Source organism: Emys orbicularis, chromosome 8 (genome assembly GCF_028017835.1).
Source record: "Emys orbicularis isolate rEmyOrb1 chromosome 8, rEmyOrb1.hap1, whole genome shotgun sequence".
NCBI classification, from domain to species: domain Eukaryota; kingdom Metazoa; phylum Chordata; order Testudines; family Emydidae; genus Emys; species Emys orbicularis.
Window position 1 is genome coordinate 75,832,987 of NC_088690.1, and position 10,152 is coordinate 75,843,138.

Genomic DNA, 10,152 nt, shown 5'->3' on the forward strand with positions numbered 1-10,152 from the left:
GCCCATGTGACTCCAAACACTATCTGGTCACCTGTGATTCTCCACTACCTTTGCTGCGGTTTTTGTTAAATCAATGGGTTTCCCTTCACATGGCAGAGGATATAAATGGCCCTCCATTTTGCCTCTATCCTGCTCCAGCATCTATCCTCCTTCAGCCTCTGGACTATACTAATGGGAGCATTTCTAACCAATGGACTGAGGACCTTCCAATGATTTGGAAGCAACCAGAGACTTGAATTAATCCAGCAGTTTATTCTATCACTGCTACAAGCCTGAACCAAGAACTTTGCAATTACTGTATGTATTTGATTCCTTTAACCAATTTTAACTCTCACCTTTCTCTTTCTTTCTTTCTTTCTTTCTTTTTATGAATAAACCTTTAGATTTTAGATACTAAAGGATTGGTATCAGCATGATTTTTGGGTAAGATCTAAGTTATATATTGACCTGGGTGTGTGGCTGGTCCTTTGGGATCAGAAGAACTTTTTATTTGAAGGGATTGGTTTTAAAGAACCTCTCATCTCTATAAGTCTAGTGTTTTCAGTGGTAATACAAGGACTGGAATGCCTAAGGAAACTGCTTTTCTGACTTCTTGTTAGCCGGTGTGGTGAAACAGAAGTTTACTTTTGTTGCTGGTTTGGTATATCTTATGGGGGATTAGCCACCAGTCTTGGGGTGTATCTGCCCTATTTCTCAGCAGTTTGTCCTTGTGATAAATGAAGGGGGGGGAGGGTAGCTCCCTTTTATGGATACCCAGACAGTCAGTAGTTATAAAATCCCTCTTAGTAGCTGTTCTCTAATTGCTCTACCTGTAAAGGGTTAAAAAGTCTCACTGCTATGCATAGGTAAAAGGAAGTGAGTGGGCACCTGGCCAAAAGAGCCAATGGGAAGGCTAGAACTTTTTAAAATTGAACAAAGACTCCTTTTTGTCTGTCTGTTGTTATTCTCTCGGGGAGAGGCAGACTGGACAGCAGTTAAGCTGTAAGAAGCTTGGGGCCAGGTATGAAAAATCCTCAGTATCATACCTAGAAACTACTAATTTGAAACCCCAGGTATGTAAGTAGATCAGGAAATGTTTAGGAAGACGCGATTAGGCTTATTTCTTTTTATTTCTTTATGGCTTGTGGACTCCTCTGTGCTAACCCCAGGTGCTTTTGTTTTGCTTGTAAACTGGACCTCAAGAAAGCTATTCTTGACGCTTAATCCTTGTAGTTGTTGTTTTTTAAATCTAGCAAAAGCATAAGTTCCCGGATGTATTTTCTTCTTTTTTTTTTTAATTAATAAAATTTACCTTTTGAGAACAGAATTGGATTTTTGTGTCTTAAGAGGTTGGTGCACATGTTGTTTAATTAGATGGTGGCAACAGCTGATTTTTTTCTTTCTCAGCTCTTCCCGGTGGGGGGGGGGGTGAAAGGGCTTGAGGGTACCCCGCAGGAAGGAATTCCCAAGTGCGCCTTCCTGGGTGATCAAAGGGGTTCTGCACTTGGGTGTGGCAGCATCTACCCATCCAAGGTCAGAGAAAAGCTGTAACCTTAGGAGTTTAATAGAAGCCTGGAGTGGCAAGTATTAATTTTTAGAGTCCTTGCAGGCCCCCACCTTCTGGACTCAAAGTGCCAGAGTGGGGAATTAGTCTTGACAGTCTTGCATTTGGCATCCTCAGTTGTGACCCACTAAGACACGGTTACACCCTTCTAAAAGATAAGGTCAGAATGACAATATGTAATAAAGATGTTTTAATTAAACCAACATGTACAAGGTGATGGGGAATATCTAGCCATGTCAGGGGGCGATACACCCTCTCATAAAAACATTGTAAGCATCTATTTTAGCAGTTAAGCATTACATGTTGTATAAAATATTAATAATGCACCTCAAGTGAAAATGAATGTTACTGGTCTGCTGAAATATAATGATAGAACATACAACCAGTTTGGGGTGTCTGCCCTGCTTTTTAAAGTCTCCCCTGAGGTTGGCACTTATGGTCATGAACCACTCCATGGTCATGACACCATGTATCAGTAAAAGAGCAATTAGCAAATGCAAATAATAAATGGGATTATCATCATCAAGCAATGGCATCCTGACCAGAAGCCTAACAACTGCTTTCTAGAAGGTGTTAGCATCCTACCTTACCTAAGGGAGACATTAAAAATACCCAACAATAATGGAACCCATCCTCCATCAACTAAGAGTAACAAGGACCCAGTTCACAGATGAGTGCTCTCTGAGAACATCTAGAACCTGAATAAGTGGCACCGGATGAAAGAAAGAAAGAAAGAAAGAAAGAAAGAAAGAAAGAAAGAAAGAAAGAAAGAAAGAAAGAAAGAAAGAAAGAAAGAAAGAAAGAAAGAAAGAAACCACCCATTGCTGCACCCTCAACCTTGTCTCCAGCAATGGTTCTGCTTTTACAAAAGCCAAGCTTAGTCTGAAAGCACTTGATAATATCTATGAAGCTAGCCTGCACTTACCAGGCTGTTCTCCTCCCAGAGCACTTCCACTGATCAGAACACTGAGGATGCTCTGATACAAGTGAAGACGCCCTGTCTTATTTCCCACACAGCCGTTGAATAAGATTTAAACTGTTTATCATAGTTTGTCCACGTGAGATTGCCATTTCTGCTGCCTTCACTCTAGCCATTTACCTTCTTGATCTATCTCTTCATCTATCTGTCTATAGTACTGTTTCTAAAAAAAGCTATCACCGTGGTATCTAAGTGCCACAAGCCATACCAAGGTGACCTGTGCTGAAGAATCAAGATGAGAGAGGAATCAAGGGATATGAGAGCAATTAATCATAGTCCAGGACAAGTTATTAGATCACCTAGTAGACCATTGGCACATGCTGCACAACTGAAGAAACTATTTTCACCTGAGGGCACTGTATTCACTGATGATGTCACTAGAGATCACTTTTATTATCATGCTGATGTGGGGCAGAAGGTTATGTTGTGAAATTTTAGTGCATTGAACTTCAGTCCTGGTATGCCTACAACTCCCATTGAAATCATTGTCTGCAGTGTTGTTGTAGTGGTGCTGGGCCCAGGATATGAGAGAGACAAGGTAGGTGAGGTAATCTTTTGTTGGACTGAGCTCCATAGACCTGAAGAAGAGCTCCGTGGAGCTCAAGAGCTTACCCTTTCACCAACAGAAGTTGGTCCAATAAAAGATACTACCTCACCCACCTTGTCTCTCTCAGTTAAAATCACTGAAAGTTTTGGACACACAAGAAATACAGAGATATGCCCTTTATATGCCTAAGGACTACATCACATCAAAATGGCTCCATCAAGTGGAAAACGCTAGGGCCAACTCCTATCTCCTCCTATTGAGAGGAAAGTATTCACAGCTGTCAGTTCCTATCTCAAGCAGAAAACACCTGGAGAGACTAATAACTCCCCTCTTTAATGTGGGAAGTGAGAAGCGCTATCTGTGTCCTCTTCAGCATGCCCATATTCCATGTTCATGTTGTTGTCAGATAGAGACAATTCCCATCCTGTCCGGCATCCTTAGTGTTTAAGGGGGGAATGGGACCTATCTTATCATGACCAAATCTGGAGAATGTCTAAACACATTTTCTTTAATCTTCCTTATTATTTTATATTTATTTTCTTTCTTTTACAATTTGCAATTCTGTGAACGTTAATATAAAAATTATTAAATTTTGCAACTGTTTTAAATCAAATTTTTATTGTCCACAGTCTTTTGTTAGAAAAGGGAACCAGGAAAACTATAATGTAAGGTAATTTTCTGAGAAATACAATTTTAAATTATTTTATATTCTATAATCCAATACTGGAAAACAAAGTTAAAACTTGGAAACTAGCATCTGCAAGCAACTTTTGCAGTACCAGAGAAAATAAGGTAAAGGTAACAATATACTTTCCTACAATTAAGTTATGATTAATAACAATTCTCAGACAAATCAATGTTCAAGAGTGAAATAAAATCCAAGAAAAAGATTCCACGGCAGTACACAATGTTTACACCTACTTTTGACAAGATGCTCCCTCCTCTCCATAAAGTTAGTTAGTTTCTGTTACTAGGAGGGGGTAGATTAACATTTTTGCTTCCAAAGGGATGGCAGTCTGTTTTACAACGATTAATAGTGCAATATATTTAAAATAAGATACAATCATCCATCATATGTGAAGGAGGGAGCCTTGAGTGAATAGTAGTTCTTGAGTCTTTCTTGAGTGAAGAGTAGTTATTACAAACCAGTATTTAGTATGAATAACACTTCATTCTTAATACAAAAAATGCTATTGATATTTCTTCTCAGCAAAGACTAGTAATTTTTAAATTAAGTTTTAAAAGGAGTGTTTAATTAGATATTTCTGTGGCTGGCAGAGCTTCAGTGAACTACTATTTTAGTTACAATATATAACAGAACACTTTAGGGCTCAGGAAAGAACGTAATACTTATTTCCACATCTTGTAAACCCATTTCCATGCTGAATTTTGAGAAAAAATGCATTATATGCCCATATAAAGATTAAATTAATGGACCAATAAAATAATCCAGTTTCAAGAAGAGACCCAAAGACACAATGGTCTTGTGCCCATTCTGTTCACAGGGAAGACAAGGTAAGTTTTTTCTCTGATTTTAAAGGGAGTAGGATAGGCACCTTTCTGATTAAGGAGGAAGGGTGGGAAGTAGGAGATCAGGTTTCTATCCCCTCCTTAGTCACACACTTCTGGTATGACCATGGGCAATTTATTTCACTTCCCTATATGAATATCTCACCTACGAATGGGGACAGTCCTATTTAACTCACAGGGCTTTTGGCAGGCTTCATCACTGAAGTCAATGAGAGGTTAGCCCTTGATTTCCAAGAGTGGAATCAGAACCTTAATTAACATTTTTCTAAAATAGTTCGGCATCTTCAGATAGATTTTGCTATCTAAGTGAAAAGTTTTATTTATTTAAGTAAAGCGTAGGGCTATTGATGGTCATAACTAATGAGAATCGAAAGATAAACTAGCAATTTTTATAATAATTCCCCAAGCAAATAAAAGTGTTTTACTCCAGGAGAAGATTCTATAATAATGCAGAGTGCAAATGGGGACATAAATTCTGCAGTTTTCATTCTACAAACAAAGAAGTATAAAAGTACATATATAGAAATCGAGCCTTCCATTAGGAAATACCAGCAATAAGGATAAGGACCAATTAGAAGCAAATCTCTAGATAAAGTTCTTTTGGACGACCCTAAAACTGCAACCCCTAACACTTACTCTATAATATAATTCAAAGTATATCAAGAACAATATTATTTAACATAAGATTTTAATGCATAGAAAATAATTCTATTCCAATTCTTTTCCTTCTGTGAATACAACTGTAAGCAGAGTCTGGATGAGCTCCCCCATGACATCTAGTAGTGAGCTGTAGAAAAAGACTTCAGAAGCTGATCTCGTTTGCATGGACACACTCACCCTGCCTACGTGCTCAGCATGATAGGATTGCTTGCCCAAATGATCACTTGTGGCTGGTGTTGGAACCCCCGTCTCCTTGTTATTGGGACAGGAGTAATAATGGGTTGTTATCCTTGTTGTGTGAACCAAGGGCAGCAGAACTATACCTGGCATACCCCAATGGAGGGACTCACCCTCAACTGAACAGCACTCGCTAGGCAGGGGATGTGGGTTCTAAAGCCCAATGAGAGGGTGAGGGGGAGAACAGGTACCTGTAGCTGGTGGTGTGAGCCCTGTTTCAGGATCCTAGACACCATTTGATCCTTCTTTTCTCCATGGTATAATACAAGAGCTAATTTAGACTCAATTGAGAGTCTTCTTACAGGCTGCAAAGCTGAAATCACTGATACCTAGGTCTGAGTATTAGACCTATTTTGGGACAGTGTCTCTATTGCAAGAGACTGCCCAGTGTGCACCAAGAGTGAGGCTCCCCCACTAGCAGCTAAAATCACTGAGAGCTGTGTTAAATGGGGGAGGGCTCTGAAAACATTTTGGGCAGCTAGTGGAAAGGCGTGACCAGCAGGGTGGCTGGTGGAGAGGTGTGGCAAGCAGCCAGCAGGGAGGCTGGTGGAGAGGTGTGGCAAGCAGCCAGCAGAGAAGCTGGTGGAGAGGGCCAGGGCAGAGCCCCGCAGAGGCATAGCAATCGGCCATTGGGGCAACGAGCAAGAGCCCGAGCAGTGCAGCATGTACGGTGCCTCCTTACCCCACCCTGCCTTGCACACAGTGTGGGAGGTGAACTCTGTGGATGAACCTCTGAACTCTGGGGCTGCAGTGGCTAAGGACAGCAACTGTGAGTGGGGTACAGAGAAGGGACAGGCACGTTAAAGGGACTTTTGGGTTGCTTAAGAACCTGAGGGGAAAAGGACACTGCCCAACTTACTTGGAGGTGGGTTTTTTTCTCATGGTTTGTGTTTATGAACCCTAGTTGTGGTGTTTTCCCAAATTAATGCTGGGTTAATTCCCTTTTATTAAAAGTTTTTGCTAAACTCAGACAGAATCTGTGCTTGTGAGAGGGGAAGTATTGCCTCTTACAAGCGGCCACGGGGTGGTGTGTAATTGTCCCAGGTCTCTGGGTGGGGGCTCGAGCTGGTTCTGTGTTGTATTGTTGAAAAGGAACCCCTAGATACTGAACCCAGCCCTTGTTGCTGCTGACGCCACCTGGCAGAAGGATTACATACACAAACCCCTTAAAAAGTATGGGAAGAAACCCATAAAAAAAAGATGATTCATACCAAATTATTACTATTGTTACTATTTTACAAAACGAAAATGACAGATTAATCAATAAAATGCCTGTAAATATCTGCTATAATAAAAGGATGTTGTAATCGATCTAAAAAAATAGGACATCACTAACCGTTCCACAGAGATTCGGCGTCATCTCCCGCTGCTTCTCTTTGTCCCCGTTCTCTGCAGAGTTAGGAAAGTTGGGGCTGAAAACCATGAGATCATTCTTGGCGGTGCCTTCCCCTACACACAAGTTCCGGCTCTGGCGCTGGGAATAGGACCAACTCCCCACTTCGCTCGCACACACCACGGTGGCTTTCCCAGGCCCGCACATCACTTCCGGACCCGGGTGGCATCTCAGGCCAACGTACACGACAATCACCAGCACAAACAGCCCGGACACCGAGCAAATGGCGATCATTAAAGACACGTTCATGTCAACCAAGGGCCCTTCGCTCCCGCCCCTTTGCCTCGAGTCCCATTTCACAGCCTGGGGACTCTCCACCAGGGACAGGCTGACAGTGGCTGTCGCTGACAGCGCCGGCTCCCCATGGTCCTTCACCAGGATCACGAGTCTCTGGCTGGGGCCGTCCGCCTCCTCCAAGGCCCGGGTGGTGCTGATCTCCCCGCTGTACACACCCACCCGGAAAGGCCCCGCAGCCCTGGGCTCCTGCACTTCGTAGTGAAGCCACGCGTTGTAGCCGGAATCCGCATCCACCGCTCGGATCTTGCCCACCACGTGCCCTGCGCCGGCCGACAGCGGAACCAGCTCGGGCCATGGCGAGCCGCGGCCGGAGCCAGCCGGGGACACTGCGGGCGCGTTGTCATTTTCATCCAGGACAAAGAGCTGCACAGTCACGTTCCCGCACAACGACGGGAACCCGGCGTCCCTCGCGCTCACCTGGAACTGCAGCACTTGCAGCTCCTCGTAGTCAAAGGGCTGCAGGGCATAGATGTGCCCGCTCTCCGAGTGCACCGAGATGTAGCTGGACAGGGGCTGCTCTCCCACACTTCGCTCCACCACCGAGTAGCTCACAAAGGCGTTTTCCCTCAGGTCCGGGTCCGAGGCCGACACGGTGAAGAGATGGGCCCCGGGCGGGTTGTTTTCCTTCACAAACACAGTGTAAACGGGCTGAGGGAAAGCGGGGGCGTTATCGTTCACATCCGCGATCGGCACCAAAATGCTGCTACTGGCCGAGAGAGACGGGGCCCCTTCGTCTCTGGCTGTCACCAGGATCTTATATTCAGACACTCGCTCCCGATCCACGGCCTCCGCCAGCACCAGCGAGTGATAATTCTTAAAGGTGGAGACGAGCCGAAAGGGCAGGTTCGGGGGGATGGAGCAGGTGACTTTGCCGTTGTCTCCCGAGTCCCGGTCAGAGACGCTAATAAGAGCCACCACTGTCCCCGGGGGAGCGTCCTCCGGCACCGGCAGAGAAAGGGAAGTCACGGCCAGCTCAGGGGCGTTGTCGTTCACGTCCAAAACCTCTAAATCAATGTTGCAGTGTCCTGACAAAGGAGGATTACCTTTATCTTTTGCCTCAACTTGAATGTCATATATATTAATTTCTTCGAAGTCCAAATGGCTTTTGACTCTGACCTCTCCTGTATTTGGATCTACACTAAACATATCTCCTCCAGTGGGAGGAACGAAGCTGCTAAAAATATATGAAACATCCTTATTACTTCCTTCATCCAAATCTGTGGCGTTGAGTTTGATGACTAATGTCCCATTAGCTGCATTTTCGAACAATCGAATCTTGTAAACGGACTGATTAAATACAGGCGCGTTATCATTCACATCCAGCACCGTGATCACCAGCTGGACTGTGCCGGTGAGCTCCGGTTTGCCCCCATCTGCGGCCCTGAGTAATAAATTATGCTCAGGGATTTCCTCTCTATCCAGAGGTTTCTTTAGCACCAGCAATAAGGATTTCTTGTTGGCATCATTTGATTTAACATTGAGTGTGAAATGTTCACTTGGGCTGAGTTTATAGGTTAGCAGAGAGTTTGTGCCAATATCTGCGTCAGACGCGCCCTCTAGTGGGAAGCGCGAGTCAGGCAGTCTGGATTCTGCAATACTGAGATATTTTTCATATACGGGGAACACAGGAGCATTGTCATTTATATCCTGTATCTCCACTTCCACGTGAAATATCCTCAGGGGTTTGTCCACTATCACCTCCAGGTCAATGGCGCACAGGGGGCTCTGGCCGCACAGCTCTTCCCTGTCTACTCGCGAATTAACAAACAAAACGCCGTTCTGCACATTTACCTCAAAATAGTCTCTCCTGCTGTTGGAGACCATCCGGAACATCCGAGGCACCAGCTCCGCCACCTCCAGCCCCAGGTCCTGGGCCAGGCGGCCCACAAAGGTGCCGTGTTTGGATTCCTCCAGCACGGAATAACGGACCTGGCCGCTGCCCACCTCCCAGGCCGTGTGTAACAGAACCAACCGCAGCAGCTGCCTGGTTACCAGGGAGTCTCTCCGGAGAAGAGCCATTGCGGACACGGGGCGGTGCCGGTTTCTGAATCAACGATTTAACTGAAGGACCAGCAGACTCCAGTGAATGAGGAAGATGCGCTTTGAAAGCAGCTTAATTTAATCCAAGCCTGACACGTCCGGGAGCCCTCCTGACGCGTTGAGAGGCAGGATTTTCAGGGCTGCTGGGGGAGGAGCTGTGTGTTTCTTTCTTTTTGGAATGTCTCTTTAGGCGACAGCGACACCTTGTGACTAAATGTGTAAGTACAATTGCAAATCATGCCTTTCATTTTTTCTAAATCTCAGTAACTATTTTTCTTGATTCAGAAATATTTCTTATATTTTACTAACCCATTAACTATACCGCTTGCTATGTTGCACTAGTTCTTTTTATCATTAGCCTGCTATTGAAATAAACGCTTTCTATTTTGTCCTATTTTATATACATTGAATATTTTGTAAATTTGGTATATATTGTCTCTATATTCAAATCTGAAACAGATTAATTCCTTTTTAAATAACCATTGACACCATAAATATATGACGCTTACGCCGCGCATATTCGCAAAGACACACATACTCATATTTACCCGATAACGGTTGCTATTAACAACCATGTCCCCTCTTTTTTATAATGGCAAAATGTTAGTAGCTTGAAACATAAAATGTAATAAACTTTGCTGGAAGTTAAAAATAATTCTGAGATATCTCAACTATGACCAGATATCTTAATATGTGAAATTTATATATTCATGACCTGGTAGGTCTCCTATTGAAACCAGGAAATTGTTGGTTCAAGAGCCTCGGCTGATCTCAATTGATGCGGCATCATATCAGGAGAAGGGGCCAGACAATCTCTGAGGTACTCAGGGGCCATTTGGGATTTGAAGGTTAGAACCAATATCTTCAATTGTATTCAGGAGCTGTACACTACTGTATACTACTACAGTCAATGGTGCTGGGAGTGT

The 10,152-nt window shown here is 43.8% G+C and overlaps 1 protein-coding gene across 1 annotated transcript; it reads right to left on the reverse strand.

Annotated features, from left to right (window-relative positions):
- Window positions 1–6,808: 6,808 nt before the first annotated feature.
- On the reverse strand, window positions 6,809–9,205 carry LOC135882946 (protocadherin alpha-6-like). The gene has a single exon (XM_065409970.1). It carries the CDS (start codon window positions 9,203–9,205, stop codon window positions 6,809–6,811), a length of 2,397 nt encoding a protein of 798 aa, XP_065266042.1.
- Window positions 9,206–10,152: the final 947 nt, after the last annotated feature.